This window comes from Enhydra lutris, unplaced genomic scaffold (genome assembly GCF_002288905.1).
Source record: "Enhydra lutris kenyoni isolate GAN:26980312 unplaced genomic scaffold, ASM228890v2 scaffoldscaffold10, whole genome shotgun sequence".
Taxonomy (NCBI): Eukaryota; Metazoa; Chordata; class Mammalia; order Carnivora; family Mustelidae; genus Enhydra; species Enhydra lutris.
The window spans coordinates 6,065,099-6,090,853 of NW_019154094.1; the positions used below are offsets into that span (position 1 = coordinate 6,065,099).

The 25,755-nt window shown below is 41.7% G+C and overlaps 1 protein-coding gene across 3 annotated transcripts in view; it reads right to left on the bottom strand.

Annotated features, from left to right (window-relative positions):
- Window positions 1-25,755, bottom strand: part of LOC111143824 (SREBF chaperone) — a 67,961-nt gene that overhangs the window by 32,579 nt on the left and 9,627 nt on the right. For 2 of the 3 annotated variants that reach the window (XM_022497744.1, XM_022497747.1), the window contains exon 2: window positions 1,396-1,615. In XM_022497744.1, the coding sequence (XP_022353452.1) occupies window positions 1,396-1,517 (122 nt within the window). In that variant the 5' untranslated portion in view covers window positions 1,518-1,615. Of the gene's footprint in view, window positions 1-1,395; window positions 1,616-25,498; window positions 25,582-25,755 lie in introns of those variants that run through there. The other variant, XM_022497745.1, reaches the window with a different exon arrangement.

A 25,755-nucleotide genomic window follows, 5' to 3' on the forward strand; every position in this document is an offset into this window, starting at 1 on the left:
GCCCAGACCTGATGAATGAGAAACTCTGGGCGAGGCCCAGCAGTCTGTGTTGCGCATGCCTCCAGGTGATTCTGCTGCTAGCTCAGGTTTGAGAACCAAGCAGGCCAAGCCTAGAAAGTATGATTTTGAAGGATAGAAATGACTTTTAAAAAGTACGATCTTGAGAGATTTTTAAAAAGATAATTAGACAGAAAAAAACCACACACACAAGATCTGGGTTCTACTAATATATGTCCTACAGGATGTAGCTGTATCTTATCTTTTACAACACAATTTAACAAAAGTTAAGCATCAGTACAAAAACACTGAGCCAGAAGAGAGGGGAGTCAGGGTAACAGAGTACCTCAGGGGCAGGCACAAGAATCTCTAGGCCCAGTATCCCTGCTTATTAACTGTGTAGACCATGCAAGGCCCCAATCCCCCACCCTCCTTTGGTTAAATGGAAATATAACTGGACTGCTTTCCAAGGTTATTATGAGGATTGATGAGATTAATTATATGCCTGAAGCACCCAGCAGGAAATTCTCAATGAAAGATACTCATCTTCCTTAGTCCTAATTAGAGAAGAACTTGGGATCATTAACAACTGACAGCGAGCTCAGTCCTGAACCATCCTCCTTCCAGCAAGGCACTGAATGCATCCAACAAAGGTCAGATGAATCAACAGTGTGGAAATCCTTCCAGAGGCAAGGATAACACACTGAGCTCTCTTCATGGCTGTCAGTGTTTTAGAGCCAAAAAAGGCCCTCAGATACCCTTTTACACCAAACCCATCCTTTCACATGTCATCATCAGCTGTAGCCTTCGGCTTCTGTGAGGCTCTGTAACAGAAAGACAGACGTGAACCAAAGGCGGCTACGGCAGGTATGACAGTTGTCGGGGAGCACAGCAGGCCCTGAGAATCAGCAAGAGGTCAGAAAGGGGCTCCTCATGAACACCAGAAAATGACTGGAGAGCAGAGAACCAAGTCTCTGTGTGAACCTGCACGAGGGTGTCCAAGGACTGTTCAAATGGATTTTGTTTTAAAACATTGGAATGCTTCTGCTCTTCACCAGGTACCAAGATGAAAGTGTCGCTGTGGAGAAGGAATATTACAAGATCATGCCTTTCAATTATCTTCCAGTTTCTTAGCGGTATCTAAACATCATTTTGAAATAGACTGCTAGTGACATGAACAAATCTGGCGAATGCCTAAGCCGGGGCCAGCCTGAACCGTTTTCAGTCTAGCGGCTAAACACCTCAGGACTCGAACTCTCCACCCACCAGCTAAAATGAGCCTCCAGTTTCACTGGGTAAAAAGTACACACAGTCCAAGGGCTGCAGAGCAATCAGGATTAGGAAACCTGCTGTCCCAACACAGTGGCCTACCATATCCAGCGCAACTCAGAAACATACCAGCAGGCTACGATGCAGAGCCCTGTGAAGAGGATGATAGGGATGGGGTAGGATGCGCAGAGCAGCCCATGGTTGTAGAAGGCCTGAGATATCTTCTCACGCAGCCTTTCAGTCAGGGTCATCCTCAGCTGAAGTCACCTTGCTGCCATCCCGGAAAGTGACCATGGATCAGCCTGGTGTGCGCCGGATAGCACTGACAATGGACACCATCGGCTGGTACCTGGCAAGAAGGGAGAAAAGTCAGCGAGTCCTGGCTCAGCACACTGGGGCTGCCGGGAAAGGTAGCTGTGATGCGTGGCTGGCGACGTGACCCCTTCTGGTCAGCTCTAACTGTGGGCAGTTTCTCAGTCAGTCTAACCCAAGAGCCAAAAACTGCCCCTCTAGCTCTGATGATGAACTCTCAACCCTCTTCCATACAATTACTTCTAAAAGACCACTCCCTCGAGAGGGCACTGTTCCCACAGGTGGCACAGGAAAGCACACCTGAGTAGCAGACATCACCTTCAGCTGCTCTCTGACAAAGGGGCATTCTGGACATCCTCCCCACCTTCCTCTGGGCACAGGTCAGACTGACAGAAATCCTTGGGATTTCCAGAAAAACTTTACATAGGGCTGACCCCTGAGAAAACACATTCTTGCACAAAGAGTGTTTCACTGGTAAGGAATGTTCAGCAGAGTTAGCCTTCAACATAAGAAACACAAAAAAGCGCAGGCTTCTGGCAGAAAACACATTTCATAGTGGCAGCAGCATTAGGGGAAGCTACTGCTCCCAGTCAGGCTGGGACACAGTCGTGTTGCGGCCTGCCCAGGCCCTGTCTCCTTTGTGCCACAGAGGAACCACCTCCCTCCACAGGATTGGGCCTCCACACGCTGTCAGTCAAGGTGCCCCTCCCTGACCCACACCAGGCCAGGTGGTTGGGCCTCTGTCCCTGGACTTTGACTTCTGAGCAAAAAGAAATAGGAACTAGATGTGCTGGTGCTTATTCAACCCCAACAGGTTCCTGCTCCCAAGATCATGGCTCCTCTGATGTGAGCACCTTCTGAAGACGATGCTCAGCAGCTTTTCTTTCCAGTTTGTGAGCCACTGTATATCCTTCCAATAAATCCTCTTTCTGCCTGTGTGAGCCAAAATTAACTTCTGTTGCTTCCAAGTAGAAAACCTTAAACCAATAAAATCAGAATAGAAAACTCGAGCAAAGGCCCAGGGATCTAGAATTCCCTTCATTACAAGCTCTCCACTGTTACCCTAAAATAGAAATCCGTATCTCCTGCTCCGTGTTGCCGTTTTCTTCAGTCTGTGTTATAGGGAATGTGCCCAGACTTGTGTCCGGGCTTGATCAGGCTCACTGATGGGAACCCAGGCCAAAGAGGTGACTCCCAGAAGCGTCAAGACCAGAAAGGAGAGGCCAAAGGAGTCACAGCACAGCCACCTTGTAAGAAGATGAATGGCTAACACTCCTTCCACCTTCCAGGAAACATGAGCTTTAAGTGCATTTGCAATTTTCCAGCCCAGCAACCTTCTAAGGATATAGAACCCTTTGTGGGTCAACTCAACAGGCTCGGGATAGAGGAGCCTGCAGGTGGCAGCAGCTGGCCCCAGCTGCAGAGCCGTTTCCGGTAGCTCAGCCATTCACAAGGCTCGCCTGGAGCCCAGCATGTCAGAGAGGTGTCTAGCGGAGCACCCACCGGGGGCGACCCGCACTAGTGCTCACCACCCAGCAGACACAAGGACCCCGGGAAGCAGTGTTTCTGCTCCTGCTCCCTGGCCCTCCATCCTGCCCCTGGGGTGCAGGTGGGGGCACACACACTGATGAGATGTTCACCTGCGGGGAGAGAGAGACACTGTCACAGGGATCCCCAAAGACTGAAGGCCAGAAACCAACTGTACCTCTTGCAACCTCAGTCCTCTGGCAAGTCTCACATCTCTTCCCTCAAGTGTCGCAAAACCAAGCCCTCCAAAAAATTCTGATTTTGTGATCCCAATCTCCTTCTCCGCCTCCTCTGTACACACATCGGTAGCACAGGAGGGGGAGGGGCCCCACCGCTCAGTCCTGCTTTCACCAGTGCAACTAGAGAAGGAAAACCATCTCATTCACTTCCAGTCTGCAGCCAACACAACTCTTTCTGACATGATCTTAATTTCAGCTCCCACTGACCTTAATATTACCAGTTATACTAATTGTTAATTTTCATAGCACCCAGAAAACAAGGCCCCAAAAATGCAAATTCTAGTTTATTACACAGCCAACCTACCTGAACCTACCAAGAGGAGTCATTATTCATCTCTATTCCACTGTATACAATTTTAATGCAAAGCTACCCCAAAGCAAAATTTGTATGTGATCCAAAAACCTGTTTTTCCTACATTGCCCCATATTTATAGGTTTCTTCAGATCAAAATCTACAGCCTATAGCTCTGCTTCCTGAATTTAAAGAGATACAACATGGGATGCCTGGGTGGCTCTGTCATTAAGCCTCTGCCTTTGGCTTGGGTCATGACCCCTTGAGTCCCACATGGGGCTCCTTGCTCAGCAGGGAGCCTGCGTCTTCCTCTGCATGCTATTCTCCCTGCCTGTGCTGGCTCTCTTGTTCGTTCTCTCTCTCTCTGACAAATAAATAAATAAAATTAAAAAAAAAAAATAAAGAGACACAACATGTGGAAAGGATGGAGGCCCGGGAGGCCAAAGTGTACATTACATGAAAACATAAACAATCCCACTGCCTGCCTTTGCCGGAGACCCCACTATAAGCAAAAACAAAGAAGTTCGTTATTAGACACCTAAATTATAGAGTTGTCCACATAAAGAAAAAAACTGCTAGAACCAGTCAGAACAGCCCTGAGGAATTCTATAGAGGACAAGCCTGGATCAAGTCAGATACTCTGGCTCAGAAAATGAAGGGCCCTAGGAATGCAATGCGTCGGTCCCTGAGGACAGAGCAGGGAGGCAGGCTCATCCCACTCTGTCATCAGCTTGCCTGAGATCCCCACAGTTCTGAACAAGCCCCGAATGAGAAAATACATGTGAAACTTTCAGAAAAATCCACATATATACATTATCATAAATTTTAAATGATTATCTTTTTTTGCCTATATTCACCAAACACCCAACACTTAAAATTCTCTTCAAACAAGTCACACTTAATAAGAATCAACCAAGAGGGGCGCCTGGGTGGCTCAGTGCGTTAAAGCCTCTGCCTTCAGCTCAGGTCATGAACCTGGGGTCCTGGGATCAAGCCCCACATTGTGCTCTCTGCTCAGCGGGGAGCCTGCTTCCCTTCCTCTCTCTGCCTGCCTCTCTGCCCACTTGTGATCTCTGTCAAATAAATAAATAAAATAAAAAAAAAAAAAAAAAAAAAAGGGGATCAACCAAGAAAAATAAATGTGCCAAAGACCCAAGAGAGGTGGAGGTAATAGGAAAAAAGATGTAAAAGAAAAAAAAAAAAAAACTATATAGACTACAGGCTCTGTCCCACAGCTTTTCAGGACTGTTTGTTGGAAATATTCACCATCTCCCCCAAGCTTCAGCCACAATGGACCTATCATGCTTGTTTTTACCACAAAGGTTTACTGACTATCCCATTTCTCTGGAACAAGCGCCTAGAAATGAAACTGCTAGGTAGTATGGCCCGTTGAAATTTTCTAAGAAACTGCCAAAATCCTTTCCAGAGTGCTTGTACCATTTTACATTTCCACCAGCAGCAGATGAGATTTCTTCTCATCTGCTATCATGTAGAATCATTTGGTATTTCCACTGTTTTTTATTTTGGCTATGCTAAGTATGTACTGATAACTAACTGGGTCTTAAAATACATTTCCCTAAGGACGAGTGACACTGAACACATGCCTCTCAGCCATGTGTCCGTGTATGTCTTAGGATGTTACATACACGAGATCATGTCACTTGCAAACAGTGTTAGCTTAATTTCTTATCTGGACACCTTTTATTTGTTTTTCTTATAAAACTGTCTTGGCTGGGGCGGCTGGGTGGGTCAGTGGGTTAAGCCTCTGCCTTTGGCTCGGGTCATGATCTCAGGGTCCTGGGATGGAGCCCCATATCCGCCTCTCTGCTCAGCAGGGAGCCTCCTTCTCCTTCTCTATCTGTCTGCCTGTCTACTTCTGCCTACTTGAGATTTCTCTGTTAAACTAAAAAAAAAAAAAAAATCAATCTGGGTTACCTGGGTGGCTCAGTGGGTTAAACCTCTGCCTTCAGCTCGGGTCACGATCTCAGGGTACTGGGATCGAGCCCCGCATCGGGCTCTCTGCTCAGGGGGGAGCCTGCTTCCTCCTCTCTCTCTCTCTGCCTGCCTCTCCACTTACTTGAGATCTCTGTCAAATAAATAAATAAAATCTTAAAAAAAAAACTTAAAAAACTGTCTTGGCTAAATAAGGTTGCTAAAGTCATTAAATAATACATAATAAAAAACAAATGCATTAACATTTTAAAAAATGACTTGGGGTGCCTAGGTGGCTCAGTGGGTTAAGCCTCTGCCTTCGGCTCAGGTCATGGTCTCAGGGTCCTGGGATCGAGCCCCGCATCGGGCTCTCTGCTCAGCAGGGAGCCTGCTTCCCCCCCCCCCCTCTGCCTGCTGCTCTGCCTACTTGTGATCTCTGTCTGTCAAATAAATAAATAAAATCTTTAAAAAATGACTTTAGAATCTCAGTTTGATAAGACGAAAAAGTTCTAGAAATCTATTTCACAACAGTGTGAAATACTAACACTACTAAATTGTATACTTAAAATAGTCAAGATGGTCAATTTTATGTTATGTGTTTTTATTACAATAATAAATTTTTTTTAAAAAAAGATGGTCTTTTTTGTCTTGGCTAGAACTTCTACCACAACGCTGAATTGCAGTGGTGAGAATGAATCCTCATCTTAACCCTGAGCTTAGGGTTGTGAGACTGAGCCCTTGATCAGGGTCTATGCTGGGCATGCAGCCTGCTTGAATTCTCTCTCCCTCTCTGCCCTTCCCCCCAACCCCTTTCTTTCTAGTCCTCTTAAAAAAAAAAAAAAAAAGGTGTTCTACTTTTAAAAAGATTTTATCTATTTATTTTAGAAAGAGAGCACAAGGGAGGGAGGCGCCCCTCTATTCCTTCTTTAATAAGTTTTCTTTGTATGTTTCAGGATCTGTCCATCTCATCTAGGCTAACTAACTTATTGGCATCATATTTATTGTTCCTAGTATTTCCTTAGAATCATTTTTACTTCTGGAAGGTTGGTAGTAATGTCCCCACTTTCATGAATAATTCTAGTAATTTGAATCTTAAATTTTCTTGGTCATTCTGGCTAAAAGCTAGCCAATTTGGTTGATCTTTTAAAAGAATCAATTTTTTATTTTACTTACCCTGGTTTTCCTATTCTCTGTTCATTTGCTTCTACTCTAGTCTTCATTATTTCTTTCTCCTGTTTGCCTTGGGCTTATTTGTGCTCTTCCTGTTCTGGTTTCTTAAAGTAGTTAATAGTTGAGCTTACTGACTTGGTATCTTCCTTCTTTCTTAATACAGGCATTTACAGCTGTAAGTTTCCCTCCAAACACTACTACAGCTGCATCCTGTAAGTTTCTGTATGTTGTGATTTTTGTTCTCATTCATCTCAAAGTATTTTCTCATTTCACTTGTGCTTTCTTCTTTGATCCACTGGGTATTTAGGAATCGTTGCTGAGATATCCTTATATTCTTTCAAAATGAGTCTTGGTCTGATATGTTTCACTGAGTCTTTGTAGCTTGTCTCTTTTCCTTTTTTTTTTTTTAAGATTTTAAAATTTATTTATTTGACAGAGAGAGAGATCACAAGTAGGCAGAGACAGGCCGGGTTGCGGGGGGGCAGGCTCCCCGCTGAGCAGAGAGCCCGATGTGGGGCTCAGTCCCAGACCCTGAGTTCATGACCTGAGCCGAAGGGAGAGGTTTAACCCACTGAGCCACCCAGGCACCCCACTTGTCTCTTTTCTTATTCTTTCCACAAACTCTTTGACAGAATCAAAGTTTCTAATTTCAATGAAGTCTAATTTACCCACTCTTTTCTTTTATGGATCATGCTTTACTTGTCATGTGTAAGAATTCTTCACCAAGCTGTACTTCTGAAAATTTTCTCTGATTTTTTCCCCAATGTTTTTATAGTTTTACAACTAATCTATGATCCATTTGAATTACTTTTTGTGTAAAATGTGATGCTTAGGCCTAGGTTGTTCTCCCCCTCCCCCCTGGTCCCATGGATAGCGAATTATTCCAGCACCAACTGCTGAAAAGACCACCCTTCCTCCACTGAATTGCTTTGGCACATCTTAGTCTGTTTGAGCTTCTATCGCATTTGAAAATACCACGCACAGGGTGGTTTAAACAACATACATTTATTTCTCACAGTTCCGGAGGCTGGGAAATCCAAAATCAAGGTCATAGCAGAATACATTTCTGTGCAGAGCCCACTTCCTGGTTCATAGAGGGCCATCTTCTGTGTCCTCATATGGCAGAGAGGAAGAGTCAGAGCTCTCTGGCGTCCCTTTTAAGAGGGCACTGATCCCATTTGTGAGGGCTCCACCCCTACTACCTAATGACCTTCCAAAGTTCCCCACTTCCTAGTAGCATCACACTAGGGTTAGGATTTTAATATGTGAATTTGGGGGAGTCACAAACATTCAGTCAAAAAGCAGTTGGCTATACTTATGTGAGTCTACTTCTGGGTTTCCTGTTCAGTTCCAGTGATCTATGTGTCTATCGCTCTACCAATACTACACAGTTTTGATTACTGTAGCTATAAACTAAGTCTTGAAATGGGTACTGTGTTTCCTCCCATTCAAAACTATTTTACCGGGGCACCTGGGTGGCTCAGTGGGTTAAAGCCTATGCCTTTGACTCAGGTCATGATCCCAGGGTCCTGGGATGGAGCACAATCGGTTCTCGGCTTGGCAGGGAGCCTGCTTCCTCCTCTCTCTCTGCCTGCTTCCCTGCCTACTTGTGATCTCTGTCAAATAAATAAATAAAATTAAAAAAAAAACCCACAAAAACTATTTTACCTACAGTCTGTTTTTTTTTTTTTTTTTAAGACTTTATTTATTTATTTGACAGAGAGACACAGCGAGAGAGGAAACACAAGGGGGAAGTGGATGAGGGAGAAGCAGGTTCCCTGCTGATCAGGGAGCCCAATGTGGGGCTTGATCCCAGGACCGTGGGATCACGACCTGAGCCGAAGGCAGACGCTTCACCAACTGAGCCATCCATGCACCCCAATTACCTAGAGTCTTTTTCATGGATTCCCTGGGAAGTTCTAAGTTGATATTATGTCACCTGCAAATAGGGACACATTATTTCTTCCTTTCCATAATTTCTTCAGTTTTCTGTACCACTCCATCACCTCTCCTTTGGCGATTTCCATAACATGCAAGCTAAGCCCTCTCTTATTGTCCCATAACTCCCTGAAGCTCTGTGTACTTTTCCTGAATTTAATTCCTGCTGGGTTGGACTGGATCATTCTCATTGTTCCCTCTTTGAGTTAACTGGCTCTTCCATTACCCCCGCTCTGTTACTGAGGTCATTTCATGAACTTTTTAATTTAGTTTTAGTTACAAGTTTTCCAATTTACAATTTAAATATGTAATTTTCCATTTGTTTCAAGAGTGTTCACCCTCAATTCTTAAAGGGGAGTTTTAATTATAATTTAATTCTACTTTCTGCCTGAAAGTCTTTGATAAGCGCAACATCTATCTGTATCATGTCATGGTTCCCATCTGTTGACTGTCCTTTCTCCTTAGGAGAGTAAGATTTTCCTGACTCTTCGTATGTGGAGCAATTCTGAATTTCTAGATATTACACTATATTAATCTGGATCTTGTTAAGGTGCAATGGAAAATGTTGGATTTTTGTTTGTCTTAACAGTAATTAACTTGAGTAGGCCCAATCCACAAGCTCCTACCCATCTTTTGTGGGCTGTGTTCTAATGTCAGTTTAGTTCGCACAGCTCTTGCAGTACTACTTTGATCTGTCCCAGGCAAACCCTGCAGTGGCCAGCAGAGGATCTGGACAGTAGTCTGCTCTTCGGTTGGGTCTTCTAGGCTTTCAGCATACTGTTCAGAGTCAGATGCACCCATGCTATTTCACAGGAGAGCCCAGGAGTTCATACACAATACTGTGGGTTCCCTTTGTTGAGTTCCTACCTCTCTGCAATCTTCTGACACTTTCCAGCTCCCAGTCTTCTGGGTAGAAAGGGAAAGCTTTAGCTTCTCTGCTCAGCACCTACCACAACTGTGATCGCCTCTAGTAAAGCGGCGAGAAGAGACAAAACAAATTCAGTGACTCTCTCTCCATGCTCCTGGGACCATAATCCCCCTAAATAAAGGATTCCTCTCCAGTCTGGCTGCCCATGTCACTGCTGCCTCTGCTGCTACAGTATTTCACCAGGGCCAGGGCAGGAGAAAATGCTGGGGTGGGGTGGGGTGGGGGGAGCAAACAAAAAAACAGAGATTCTCTTCCTCTACCTCCATTCCCTGTCCCATAGGAATCCCCTTTCCTGCTCCCGAGACTAGGAAGAGGGGGGTTCTCTTAGACCTTCTTCTGTCTGCACCCAGTGCCCAGTTCTGGGTTTCGTGCTACCTTTGAGTCCAGGCTGGATGGTATTCTATGGAAATAAAAAATAAAACAGTTTCCTTCCCCAATCCATCTGCTGTCATTTATCTTCCAGGGTACTCAGCTGATCCAGGGATTTTAGTCGGATTCAGTCAGAGAGAAAGGACAGAATGTGCTTCTATATCTTGACCAGAATCAGAACCCTTTCATTTCTTAATGTAAATATCTTCATAAATTCCTGGATTCTTTGCCATTAAAGAATCTTTTTTATTTTTTTTAAGATTTCATTTATTTATTTGACAGACAGAGACCAGAAGTGGGCAGAGAGGCAGGCAGGGAGAGAGAGAGGGGGAAGCAGGCTCCTGCGAGCAGAGAGCCCGATGCGGGGCTCGATCCCAGGGCCCCGAGATCACGACCCGAGCCGAAGGCAGAGGCTTTAACCCACTGAGCCACCCAGGCGCCCCGCCATTAAAGAATCTTAATTGCTATACTATGCCTATTGGCATCTTTCTGTCAATCTTATCATTCCATTGGGAGATGTGGTGCCTTACTGTGTTTACCAAGTTTTCCACACAGAGCATGTACTGTTTCTACAGTCTGAAATAATGTCTGAAATAATGAAGTAAAGGTTATAGGCAAAAAATGCACAGCAGAAAAATGGAGGGAAATGTTAGTACTGGTTGTTGGTCTTCATGTGGCATAAGGTATGTGGAGAGATATTTCAAGTCAACTTTCTATACTTTTACATTTTTTATGAGTATTGTTTTTTTTTTTTTTTTTAAGATTTTGTTTATTTCACACAGAGAGAGAGAGACAGAGAGAGAGGGAACACAAGCAGAGGGAGCATGAGAGAGAGAAGCAGGCTTCCCACTGAGCGGGCAGCCCGATGCGGGGCTCTATCCCAGGACTCCGGAATCATGACCTGAGCCGAAGGCAGATGCTTAACAACTGAGCCACCAGGCACCCGGAGTACTACCTTTATTTTAAATAAACTTTTTTTTTTTAAGATTTTTATTTATTTGACAGAGAGAGAGAAATCACAAGTAGGCAGAGAGGCAGGCAGAGAGAGAGAGGAGGAAGCAGGCTCCCCCGGAGCAGAGAGCCTGACGTGGGGCTCGATCCCAGGACCCTGGGATCATGACCTGAGCCGAAGGCAGAGGCTTTAACCCACTGAGCCACCCAGGCGCCCCTTAAATAAACTTTTTAAATTTAACATAAAATATTGCAAAAAAGTATACAAATTATAAGCATACAGCTCCATGAAAGTAAACACAGCCATTAATCTAAACAACACTCACATCAAGAAATAGAGTATTACCCCAAAGTTCTCCATTAGCAGCCACAACAGTGATTGCTTTTCAATTATAAAAGTAATACACACATATTTATATTCAAATAGTTTTGGAATTTATTTCTGATTTTAGTTTCTGTGATGCTTTTCTTTATATGTTGCCAACATTTATATTTAGTTTTTAAACTGTTAAAAGGGGCGCCTGGGTGGCTTAGTCATTAAGTGTGCGGCTTCCACTCAGGTCATGACAACAGGACCCTGGGATCGAGCCCTGCATGGGGTTTCCTGCTCAGGGGAAGCCTGCTTCACCGTCTCCCACTCCCCCTGCTTGTATTCCCGCTTTCGTTATCTCTCCTTTTCTGTCAAATAAATAAAGTATTTAAAATAAATAAACTGTTATAAAAATCCTCTGTACATTTTATATACGTTGATTCTAAAACGTGATAACTATTTAAAAAGCATTTGGAGGGGCACCTGGATGGCTCACTTGGTTAAACATCTGACTTTTTTTTTTTTTTTTAATTCAATTTAGTTAACATATATTATTAGCTTCGGGGGTAGAATTCAGTGATTCATCAGTTGCATACAACACCCAGTACTCATTACATTAAATCCCCTCCTTAATGCCCTTCAACCAGTTACCCCATCCCCCCCATCTCCCCTCTAGCAACTCTCACTGTGTTTCCTAGAGTTAAGAGTTGTTATAGTTTGCCTCCCTCTCTCTGTCATCTTATTTTATTTTTCCTTCCCTTGCCCTACATTCATCTGTTTTGTTTTCTTAAATTAAGCATCAGACTCTCGATCTCAGCTCAGGTCTTGATCTCAGGGTTGTTGAGGTCAAGTTCTGCAACAGGCTCCATGCTGGGCATGGCGCCTACTTTGGAAAAAAAAAAAAAAAAAAAAAAGATAAAAAGCGTTTGGAATATCTGATAATACAATTGTCATTCACCGGGAAAGCCTCAGGATCCCCAGCAGGCTGACAGAAGATATTTCTCTCCCAAGGCCAATGAGTCAAGGCAGGAGATGGTGATTGCTTCTTCAAATGCAAAGATAGCAACGTAAGATACCCAGGAACATGAAATCAAGGAAACAAGACATCACCAAAGGAACACAGTAATTTTCCAGTAACTGACCCCAAAGAAATAGAGATCTGCAATCTACCTAATAAAGATTTCAGCTTAGTAAACTATAGGGAAACACAGACAATTCAATGAAATCAGTAAACAATACACAAACAAAATGAGAAGTTTAACAGAGAGAAAGAAATGATAAAAAAGATCCAAGAAATCCTGGAGGTGAAGAATGCAATGAGTGAAATGAAAAATGCAGTAGAGAGCACCAAAAACAGATGTGATCAAAGCAGAAGAATCTGTGAAGTCATAGGTCACCTAAAATTATCCAGAAGAGAACAAAAAAATAACAAAAGAAAGTCCATGTGAATTATGAGATACCATCAAAAGAAACTATCTAAACATTGTTGGCATCCCAAAAGGGAAACAGAAGAAAGGGACAGAAACCTTATTTAAAGAAACAATGGAGGGGGTTGGGGTGGGGGGACGATGCCCTGGTGGCTCAGTGGTTAAGCATCTGCCTTTGGCTCAGGTCATGTTCCCAGAGTCCTGGGATCAAGCCCCATATCTGGCTCCCTGCTCAGCAGGAAGCCTACTTCTTCCTCTCCCACTCTTCCTGCTTGTGTTCCCTCTCTTCTTGACTCTGTCAGAAAAATAAATAAAATATTTTTAAAAAATAAATAAAAATAAAGAAACAATGGCTGAGGCCTTCCTAAGTCTGGGGAGAGATTTAGACTTCCACATTCATAAAGCTCATAGGTCCCCAAAATGATCTTCTCCAAGACAAACTATAATAAAGCCATCTAAAATCAAAGAGAATTTTTCAAGCAGCAAGAGAACAAAAATTCTTCACATACAAGGAAACCCTCATAAGGCTATCAGTGGATTTCTCAGCAGAAACACTATATAGGCCAAGAGAGAGTGGGATGACGTATTCAAAATGCTGTAAGAGACTGACTGAGGAAGATGACAGAAGCAGGAGGGCCCTAGGCTTGCCTGGTCTCACAAATACAATTAGATAACTATCAAATTATCCTCACTACCCCAGAAATTGATCTGAAGACTGACAGAAAAAACTCCAAAACTAAAGGTAGAGAAGAGACCACATCAAAGAGGACAGGAAGTGCAGAGATGCAGTTCAGGAGAGAAACGGATAGTGGTTACTGCAGTGGGGAGGGAACCACGCAAGGACAAGAGACAGACTAGCACACGCAGGGGTGCATAGGGAAAACAAATCCCCATAGCAATTGCCTTGCAAAGCAAGACAGTCTGAATCTTGTGTGTTCTTGCAATGACTGGGGCTTAAAGCCTAGAGTTTTAAAGATCAGCATGTTTGCCTCTGGAAGGGCTGAGAGGACACTGGGATACTCTTGAGAAGAGGCAGGGCAAATAGTATGCTGCCTAGAAACAGAGATCTGAAGAGTGCCTGGGGCACACAGTGGGGTGGTTAGTTGCTCATCTGGGAGCATGTCCTAGGGAGGCAGAGTTCACAGAGACACCCCCTCTCCCGCCAGGAACATAGGAACTGGACAGCGCCATTTCCCTCCTCCACCTCTCAGCACAAGCACAGAGCCACCACTAGGAACCAGTGTAGTGATCACATTCCCTACCTAACTGGCTTATACGAAGCTCCCTCCCACTACCCACTTCCCTGCACTTAAGTGGAACCACCCTCCCTAGTCATGGTTGCCTCAGTCCCAGCTCAGGTTGGCGGGGGGGGGGGCTCCCCTAGATGATTGGCTCAAACCCCTGCCCACACCATGTCTTCCAACCCAGGAGTTCTGTGAGGCCTCAATTCCAGTGGCAGCAACAGATCTCATTTCACAAGCAGGCCAGAGCACACCAAGTTAAAAAGCACAACATTCAGGCCAGGCACCAAACCCTGCCCACGACAGGCAAAAAAGCCTCGGCAGATAACTAGCCTGAAGGATAAAGTGACCAGGATACAACAGCAGAGCACACAGAGCATACAATGGAGACAGTCCCAGAAGTACCAGGCCTTCGAAACAGGGGACACTACGCTGTAGGGCACTACAGTGACTTCTTCTTCATAAAGCCATTACACTCAAGAACAGGAGATGTAGCTGGCTTTCCCAACACAGAGAAACAGACAAAGAGATTCACACAAAATGAGAAGACAGAGGAATTTGTCCCAGATGAAACAGGTGAAGACCATGGTCAGAGACTTGAAACAGATGTAAGTAACATGATTGATAAACAATTTAAAACAATGGGACGCCTGGGTGGCTCAGTTGGTTGTACGACTGCCTTCGGCTCAGGTCACGATCCCGGAGTTCCCGGATCGAGTCCCGCTTCGGGCTCCCAGCTCCACGGGGAGTCTGCTTCTCCCTCTGACCTTCTCCTCGCTCATGCTCTCTCTCATTGTCTCTTTCTCAAATAAATAAAATCTTTAAAAAACAAACAAAAAAAAAACCAAAAAAACAATGATCATGGGGCACCTCGCTGGCTCGGTTGGTAGAATACACCACTCTTGATCTCGGGGTTATGAGTTCAAGCCCTACATCAGGCACAGAACTTACTTAAAAACAAAACAGAACAAATAAACAAAAAACCCAAAAAACAAGTGCTTGCTTCAGCAACACATATACTAAAAACAAAAACAAAAAACCCCTAAAGCAATGATCATAAGGATACTCCCTGGCCTTAAGAGTAGAGCACATCAGGGGTGCCTGGGTGTGGCTCAGTGGGTTAAGCCTCTGCCTTCCGCTCAGGTCAGGATCTCAGGGTCCTGGGTTCGAGGTCCACATCTCTGCTGAGCAGAGAGCCTCTTCCCCCTCTCTCTCTGCCTGTCTCTCTGCCTACTTGTGATCTGTGTCAAATGAATAAATAAAAATCTTAAAAAAAAAAAGAGTGGAGGACATCAGTGAAATCATAAACACAGAGCGAAGGAACAACATAGCAGAGATAAAGGCTCAATAAATGAAATGAGAAACACCTGATGGAATGAACAGCAGGCTGGACGCAGAGAAACAAATTAATGACCTAGAATACAGAGTAATGGAAAGTAATCAAGCTTAACAAAAGAGAGAAGAAAGAATTATGCAAAACAAGAACAGACTTAGGGAACTCAGTGACTCCATCAAACATAATAACATCCATCTTGTAAGAATCCCAAAAAAGAAGAGACAGAAAGGGAGACAGAGAATTTATATGAAGAAATAACAGCTGAAAACATCCCTAATCTGGGGAAGAAAACAGACATCCAGATCCAGGAGACACAAAGAACCCCCAACAAAATCAACAAACACAGATCCACACCTACACATATTGTAATTGAAATGGCAAAATATAGGGTGCCTAGGTGGCTCAGTGGGTTAAAGCCTCTGCCTTCAGCTCGGGTCTTGATCCCAGGGTCCTGGGATGGAGCCCCGCATTGGGCTCTCTGCTCAGCGGGGAGCCTGCTTCCTCCTCTCTCTCTGCTTGCCTCTCTGCCTACTTGTGATCTCTGTCTGTCAGATAAATAAATAAAATCTTTAAAAATAATAATAATAAAAATTTTTAAAAATGGCAAAATATAGTGGTAAAGAAAAAATATTAAAAGCAGACGACAAAGAAAAACAGTTACATACAAAGGAAACCCCATAAGGCCAACAGTGGATTTTTTCAGCAGGCACTTTCCAAGCCAGAAAGAAGTGGCATGATATATTCAAAGTGCTGATCAAAAAACACCTGAAGCCAAGAATACTCTGTCCAGGAAGCCTATCATTCAGAATAGATGGAGAGATAAAGAGTTTCCCAGACAATGGGGTGCCTGGGTGGCTCAATCGCTAATTCGGCTCAGGTCATGATTCCAGGGTCCTGGGATCAAGCCCTGCATTGGACTCCTTGCTGGGGGGAAGCCTGCTTCTCCCTCTCCCACTCCCCCTGCTTATGTTCCCTCTCTCGCTGTGCCTCTCTATCAACTAAATAAATAAAATCTTAAAAAAAAAAAAAAAAAAGAGTCTCCCAGACAAACTACAGGAGTTCATGACTACTTTATCACCCCAGCAAGAAATATTAAAGGGGATTCTTTGAGTAGAAAGGAAAGGCCAAAACCAATAGCATGAATGTAGGAAATACAAAAGCAATAAAAAGAAATATTTCTGTAAAAAAAAAAAAAAATCAAACACCACAAAATAAAAGGATGTAAAATATGACATCATATACCTAAAACATGGGGAGGAGTAAAGAATGGGTTCAAACTTATATGCCCATCAACCTAACATAAACTGCTATATGGGAAAAATATAATTTACAAACTTAATGGTAACCACAAATCAAAAACCACTAAGAAATATGCAAAGAATACAGAGAAAGAAATCCACATATAGTACTAAAGAAAACTAGCATACCCTGAAAGAAGGAATCGAAAAAATCTCCAGAAACCACCACAAAACAACAAAATAGTAATAAATACACATCTATCAATAATTACTTCAAATGTAAATGGACTAAACACTTCAATAAAAAGACACAGAATAAGAGAATTAATAATAATAATAATAATAATGATAAAATCTACATACTGCCTACAAGAGACTTATTTTATACCTAAAGACATTTGCAGGCTGGAAAGTGAGGGGATGGAGAAACATTTATCATGCAAATGGATGTCAAAACAAAGTTGGAATAGCAACACTCATATCGGCAAAAATAGACATTAATACAAAGACTGTAACGAGAGACAAAGAAGAATACTATAATGAAGAGAACAATCCAACAAGAAGATATAACAATTATAAGTATTTATAAACCCAACATGGGAACTTCCAAATACATAAAACAGTTAACAACAAACATTAAAAAAAAAAACTAATTGATAATAATACAGTAATAGGCGGAGCCTGGGTGGCTCAGTTGTTGAACCTCTGCCTTTGGCTCAGGTCATGATCCCAGGCTCCTGGGATCAAACCCTGCATCAGGCTGCCTCCTCAGCGGGAAGCCTGCTTCTCTCTCTCCCACTACCCAGCTTGTATTCTGTCTCTCGCTGCCTCTCTGTCAAATAAATAAAATTTAAAAATAGTAATAATAATATAGTAATACTGGGGGACTTTAACACCTCACTTACATTAATAGAGCACCTAAGCAGAAAATCAGTAAGAAGAGATGCTGGGTGGCTCAGTTGGTTAAGCAACTGCCTTGGGGTCAGGTCATGATCCTACGTCATGACAGAGTCCTGCATCAGGCTCCCTGCTCAGCAGGGAATCTGCTTCTCCCTTTGCCTGTTGCTCCCCGACTTGTGCATGTGCTCTCTCTCTCTCTAATAAATAAATAATCTTTAAGAAAAAAAAAAGAAAGAAAGAAAGAAAAAGAAAAAGGAAAGAAAATCAACAAGGAAACAAGGGCTTTGGATGACACACCGGACCAGATGGATTTAACAGATATATTCAGAGCATTCCATCCTAAAAGAGTAGAATACACATTCTTTTCAAAGTGCACATGAACATTCTCCAAAAGAGATCACGTATTAAGCCACAAAACAAGCCTCAACAAAAAGATCAAAATTATACCATGCATCTTTCCTGATCACAACACTATGAAACTAGAAGTCAATCACAATAAAACATCTGGAAAGAACACAAACACATGATGGTTAAATAATATGCTACTAAGCAATGAGTGAGTAAACTGAGAAATAAAAGAAGAAATGAAAAAGAACATGGAAACAAATGAAAATGAAAACACAATGGTTCAAATCCTTTGGGATACAGTGAAAGCAGTTCTAAGAGGGCAGTTTATAGCAATACAGGCCTACTTGCTCAAAAAGCAAGAAAAATCTCAAACAACCTAACCTTACACCTAAAAGAGCTAGAAAAAGAACAAACAAAACCTAAAACCAGAAGAAGAAAGGATACAATAAAGATGAGAGCAGAGGGGTGCCTGGGTGGCTCAGTGGGTTAAGCCGCTGCCTTCGGCTCAGGTCATGATCTCAGGGTCCTGGGATCGAGTCCCGCGTCGGGCTCTCTGCTCAGCAGGGAGCCTGCTTCCCTCTCTCTCTCTCTCTCTCTGCCTGCCTCTCTGTCTACTTGTGATCTCTCTCTGTCAAATAAATAAATAAAATCTTTAAAAAAAAAAAAAGATGAGAGCAGAAATAAATGATATAGAAACTAAAAGGAAAAAAAAAACAACTCAATGAAACCAGGAGCTGGTTCTTTGGGGGGGAAAAAACAATAAAATTGATAACTCTCTAGCCAGACTTATCAAGACAAAAAGAGAAAGGACCCAAATAAATAAAATCACAAATGAGAGAGAAGAAATAAAAACAAACACCACATAAAAGAGATTGTGGAAAATTACATGCCAACAAATTGGGCAACCTAGAAAAAACGGATGATTAGAAACATATAACCCACCAAAACTGAAACAGGAAGAAACAGAAAATCTGAACAGACCAATTACCTGCAAAGAAACTGAATTAGTAATAAAAAAAAAAAAAACTCCAAAGAAAGTAAAGTCTGGGACCAGATGGGTTCACAGGAGAATTCTACCAAGAAGAGTTAATACCCATTCTTCTCAAACTATTATAAAAAAAAGAGGAAGTAAAACTTCCAAACTTATTCTAAGAGGCCAGCATTACACTGTTACCAAAACCAGATAAAGACACCACAAAAAAAAAAAACTACAAGCCGATATCCCTGAGGAACACAGATACAAAAATTCTCAACAATATACTAGCAAACCGAATTCAACAATACATTTTAAAAAAATCAGGGGTGCCTGAGTGGCTCAGTGGGTTAAGCCTCTGCCTTCGGCTCAGGTCATGATCTCAGGGTCCTGGGATTGAGCCCCGCATTGGGCTCTCTGCTCAGCGAGGAGCCTGCTTCCCCCCCCCACCCCCCGCCTGCTTCTCTGCCTACTTGTGATCTCTCTCTGTCAAATAAATAAATAAAATATTTAAAAAAAAAAAATCATTCACCACGATTAAGTGGGATTTATTCCTGGGTTGCAAGGGTGACTTGATATTCTCAAATCAATCAATGTAATACATCACATCAATAAGAGAAAGGATAAAATCCATATGATCATTTCAGTAGATCCAGAAAAAGAATCTGACAAAGTACAACATCCACTCAAGATAAAAACCCTCAAAAAAAAAAAAAAAAAAAAAAAAAAAAACCTCAAGAAAGTACGTTTAGAGGGAACATACTTCAACATAATAAAGGCCATATGTGAAAAACCCACAGCTAATGTCATCTTCAGTGGGGAATAACTGAGAGCCTTTCCCCTAAGGTCCGGAAAAACACAAGAACATCCACTGTCACCACTTTTATTCAACATAGTACTGAAAGTCCTAGTTACAGCAAGCAGACAACAAAAAGAAATAATCCAAATCAGCAAAGTCAAACTTCCACTACTTGCAGATGACATGATACTTACATACAGAAAACCCAAAAACCTACACCCGAAAACTGCTAGAACTGATAAATGAATTCAGTAAAGTTGCAGGACACAAATTCAATGTACAGAAATCTGTTATATTTTTTAAAAGATTATTTATTTGAGAGAAAGAGTGCATGCATGAGCATCAAGGAGGAGCAGAGAGAGAGGAAGAAGCAAACTCCCCACTGAGCAGGGAGCCTCATGTTGGGCTCGATCCCATGACTCTGAGATCATGACCTGAGCCAGATGCTTAACTGAGTCCCCACGCACCCTAATCTGTTGCATTTCTGTACATCGATAATAAATCAGCAAAAAGAAAAATTAAGAAAAAAATCCCATTTACAACTGCACCCAAATCAGACACCTAGTATTAAATATAATCAAAAAGGCAAAGACCTGTAAGAAAGAAATCAAAGATGACACAAATAAATGAAAAAAACATTCCATGTTCAAGGATTGGAAGAATAAATATTGTTAAAATGTCTAAATTATCCAAAGCAATCTATACATTTAATGCAATCCCTATCAAAATACCAATAGTAGGGTGCCTGGGTGGCTCAGCTGGTTAAGCCACTGCCTTCCGCTCAGGTTGTGATCCCGGAGTCCCAGGATCGAGTCCCACATCTGGCTCCCAGCTCCATGGGGATTCTGCTTCCCCCTCTCACCTTCTCCCCTCTCATGCTCTCTCTCTCTAATAAATAAATAAAATCTTTGAAAAAAAATACCAATGCATTTTTCACAGGGCTAGAACAAATAATCCTAAAATTTGTGTGGAAATACAAAAGACCCCAAATAGCCAAAGTAATCTTGAAAAGCAAAGCTGTTGACATCACAATTCCAGACTTCAAGTCATATTACAAACCTGTAATAATCAAAACAGTATGGTACTGGCACAAAAATAGACACATACATCAATGGAACAGAATACAGAAGCCAGAAAGAAACCCACAATTATATAGTCAATTAATCTTTGACAAAGCAGGAAAGACTATTCAGTGGGAAAAAGGACACCCTCTTCAACAAATGCTGTTGGGAAAACCAGACCACTTTCTTACACCATACAAAAAAATAAATTAAAAACTGTTTAAAGACCTAAATGTGAGACCTAAAACCATAAAAATCCTAGAAAAGGGCACAGGCAGTAAAATTTCTCTGACATCAGCTCTAGCAACTTTTTTCTAGATCGGTCTGTCCCCTGAGGTAAGAGAAACAAAAGCAAAACTATACACTTTTGGGACAACATCAAGATAAAAAGCTTCTGCACAGTGAAGGAAACAATCAACAAAACTAAATGGCAACCTACGGACTGGGAGAAGATATCTGTAAATGACATATCCTTTAAAAGGTTAGTATTCAAAATATATTAACAACTTTTAAAACTCAACACCCAAAAACCAAATAATCCAATTTACAAATAGGCAAGAGACATGAACAGACACTTCTCTGAAGAAGGCATCCAGATGGCCAACAGACATGAAATGATGCTTAACATCACTCATCATCAGGGAAATGCAGATCAAAACCAAAATAAGATATCAACTCATACCTGTAAGAATGGCTAAAACCAAAAACACAAGAAAAAACAGGTGCTGATGAGGATGTGGAGAAGGAGGAACGCTCAGGTACTGTTGGTGGGAATGCAAACTGGTATAGTCACTGTGGAAAAGAGTGGTTCCTCAGACCACTGGAGATTCCTCAAAAAATGAAAAACAGAACTACCCAGTATCTAGCAATCACACTAGGTATTTACCCAAAAAATACAAAAACACTAATTCAAAGGGATACATGCATCCCTATTTTTATAGCAGCATTATTTGCTATAGCCAAGATATGGAAGCAGCCCAAGTGTCTGTCAATAGATGAATGAATGGAGAAAGAAGCTGTGGTATATGCATGCAATGGAAAAGTATTCAGTCACAAAAAAGAGCAAAATCTTGCCATTTGCAGTAACACAGATGAAGCTAGAGAGTATAATACTGAGTGAAACAAGTCAAAGAAAGACAAATACCATATAATTTCACTCATATGTGGAATTTAAGAAACAAAACAAAGGAGCAAAGGGTAAAAAAAGAGAGAGAGAGACAGACTCTAACTATGGAGAACAAACTGATGGTGACCAGAGGGGAAAGGGTGGGGGGGAGGGGTGAAACAGGTGATGCGGACTGAGAAGCACACTGGTTGTGATGAGCACCACGTGATTCAAATAAAAACTTACAAAGCAAAAAATCCTACAAAGTGTTGCAAGAAAAAACTGCCAAGCAAGAATACTTTCGCAAGCTGTGCTGTCCTTCAGAAATGAAGGAGCGATAAAGACTTTTTCAGACAGACAAAAGCCCAGAGTTCATGACCACTAGACCTGCTTTACAAGAAATGCTGAAAGGAGTTCTTCAAGCTGACATGAAAGGACAACAATTAGTAACACAAAAATATACACTGGGTAAAGGCAAGTATACAGTCATTCAGAACACTCTAATACTCTAATATGGTAGTGTGTTAATCACTTAACTCCAACATAATGGTTAAAAGACAAAATTACTAAAAATAACTACAGCAACAATAATTTGTTAATAGCTACAAATAAGACATAAAAATGGTTAACAGATACATGGAAAGGTACTCAACACCCCTAATCATCAGGGAAGTGCAGATCAAAACTACCTCACACCTGTTAGGATGGCTTTTGTTTAAAAAGACTCCTCCGTGGTTCAGTCGGTTAAGCATCCTCAACTCTTGATTTCAGCTCAGGTCATGATCTCAGGGTTGTGAGATCCAGCCATGCATCAGGCTCAGGCTGGATGTGGAGCCTGCTTAAGATTTTCTCTCTGCCCACCCCCAAATAAATAACTAAATAAATAGACAACAGATGAGGCGCCCGGGGGGCTCAGTCAATGAAGCATCTGACTGATAAGGTTCTGAGCTCGGGCCCCATATTGGGCTCCAGGCTGGGTGTGAAGCCTACTTTTAAAAAAATAAATAAGTAAAAAGACAACAGAAAACATGTGTTGGGAAAGATGTGGAGAAAAGGGAATGCTTGTACATTGCTGGTAGTAAACTGGTACAATCATTACAGAAAACAATATGAATATTCCTCAAAAAATTAAAAAACAAACTAAACCTATAATCTAACAATCCTACTTCTGGGTATATATCCAAAGCAAACAAAATCATTATCATGAATAGCTATCTCCATCCCCATCAGCGCAGCATTATTCACAACAGCCAAGTTATGGAAACAACCTAATTGTTTGTGAACAGGTAAATGGATAAGGATGATGTAGTGTATATTTACAATGGAATACTATTGAGCCATAAGAAAAGAAGGAAACCCTGCCATTTATATTATACTTACATATAGATAGATGATAGACAGACACAGACTTCAACTATTTATATCCTTCTCAACCCCAAAGCCAAAATCAACCCCATTGGGAACTCATTAGAGTAATTCCCATCAGATTCAAAGACCAAACAAGCCTGTGCACTTCATCACCACCATTTATTACTGCTGTGGAGGTGCCAGTGATCACAATTAGGCGATGGGAAGAAAACACAGGCACGCAACTAGAAAAGAGTAAAATGATCGTTATTTGCAGAGTATATTCTAATATACTTAGAGAATCAGCTGAAAACCTTTACCTTTCACTACTGGCAGGTAGTGAAAATTAACATACAGAAATCCATGCCTTCACATACATCATCAACAAGAAGGTAGAAGATAAAATGCTTTGACAACACTAAAAACAAAAAAGCTCTGGGAATAAACTTAACAAGAAATGCCAAGAAATCTCTCAAACTCAGATGGACATGAAAGAAGACTCAAAGAGAAATGCATACAGTCTTAGTGGGGAAGACTCATCACCTAAATATCACTCATCCTACATTAACCTAAAAATGTAACACAGTGCCAAGAAAAACAAAAAGGATTTTTTTTTTTAAACAGATTTATCTTAAGGTTCATACAGAAAAACAAACATAGCCAGGAAAGTTCTGAAAATTAAAGGCAATGAATGATAATTAACTTTACCAAATATCAAAACATGCTCTAGAGCCAGAGTAATTAAAACAATGTGTACCCAAACATAAACACATAGATTAACGTGTAGAACAGAAAGTCCACAAATAGACCCAAATTCATACAACATGTGACAAAGTATATCACATACAGTAAAGGACATTTGAACAAGTGGGAGGAAAGATGGATTACTCATTACAAGGTGTTGCAACAAATGGGTGACCATTTGGGAAAAAATTAAGTTGGAGCCACACTTCTCAAATTCCAAAAGGATAACAGATATAAAGGTAAATAATGAAATTTAAAAAGTACTTTAAGAAACCACAGGGTAATTTTTCATACTCTTCTAATAGGGAAGCTCTTTCTAGGTATGACAAAGAACCCAGAAGCCTTAAAAGTCCAATGAATATGACCCAATAAAGAACTAATTTTTTTTTTCATGACAAAACCATCCTAAATAAAAAGAGAAATAACAATCTGGAAAAATATAACCACAATTTTTATCACCAACAAAGTGCTAAGTTCCTTCATAAATGAACGATTATTTACAAAATCAATGTTAAAAACACCAAAGCCCAAAGGAAAAATGGGCAAAAGGAAATGGAAATGGTCCTTCAATCTTAGAGTAATGGGAGAGCTACAAATTAAAACTACCCCGATATTGGGCGCCTGGGTGGCTCAGTGGGTTAAAGCCTCTGCCATCGGCTCAGGTCATGATCCCAAGGTCCTGGGATCGAGTCCCACATCGGGCTCTCTGCTCAGCAGGGAGCCTGTTTCCCTTCCTCTCTCTCTGCCTGCCTCTCTGCCTACTTGTGATCTCTGTCAAATAAATAAATAAAACCTTTAAAAAATAAAAAAATAAATAAAAAAAAAAAACTACCCCGATATGAATGTTCACTCTATTATTACTCTTTTAACTTTTCTATAGGGTAAACTAAGTTTTGGAAGAAAAAATATACACAAAGAAACAATTTTTTCACCTATCAAACAGGGAAATACCAAACCGTGCGCTCTCCCGGTGCTGGTGAGGTGTGGGGAAACAGGCACAGCCACACACAGCTAAGGAGCACACGGGCACCAAGCCTCTAACGGAGGCTGATCGGGTAAGAGCTAACAATTTTACAAAAGCATGTCCTCACTAATGCGGCAATGCTGCTCCTGGTTAAGTGACCAGGCAGATGTACTTGGCCATGCATCAAAGGATGCTATATATAGAAGGTAACTCAGTGTTTCTAAACTAGCAAAATTTATAACACCTTGTATGTCCGTCAGGAGAGCTCTGGCTAAAGAAAAGCACATCCTGACTGTGGACTATTATCCAGTTGTGAAAGACAATGAGAAAACTCTTATGTATTGACAACAAATTATCACAAAGAGACAAAAACGCGAGGGACATAGTGTGCTACTTTCATGTAAAAGAAAAGAGCTCTCTGTGCGTTTGTCTGTATCATGCAAAGAACACCCCTGAACAGATACTAGCGATAACACGGGCTGCCTCTAGGGAGAGGATGTGCAGTAGCCAGGGGCAAAATGGAAGGGAAGCTTTCCCATGTATACGGTTGTTCCTTTTAAATTTTCTGCCATGTGAATCTATTACTGCAGCGAAAAGCTGAAATTAATAATGAACGCTTCCCTGTGGAAGCAGCGGCTCCGTCTCTGAGCTTCCGTAACTGTGTGTTTCCATCATGCCTGCGTTCATTCTCTTTCAGCCTCCTCTGATTGATTGTGGTTTCTTCGGGAAGAAGGTCACTGCTGAATCACTTTTGTGTTCCCTAAAGCACCCAGCACCTCACCTGGTGCCGAGCGGAAAGTCACTGCAGGTCTGTTCACTGTGTTAAACTAGTCCACTGGTGCAAACAGTTCATCCTTGGGGAAAAGAAGATTTTCCTGAAAGTTGATTTGTAAAGTAGACCAATGATTAGGACAGGAAATTCTGCTTCTGTAAGCATCAAAATTAGCCAAATAAGCCAGAAGAATGCTCAGCAGAGTAAGTTAAAAGTACTGAAAAGAGAAAGAAGTTTCAGTTCATGAATGAAAGCTGATTTCAGAG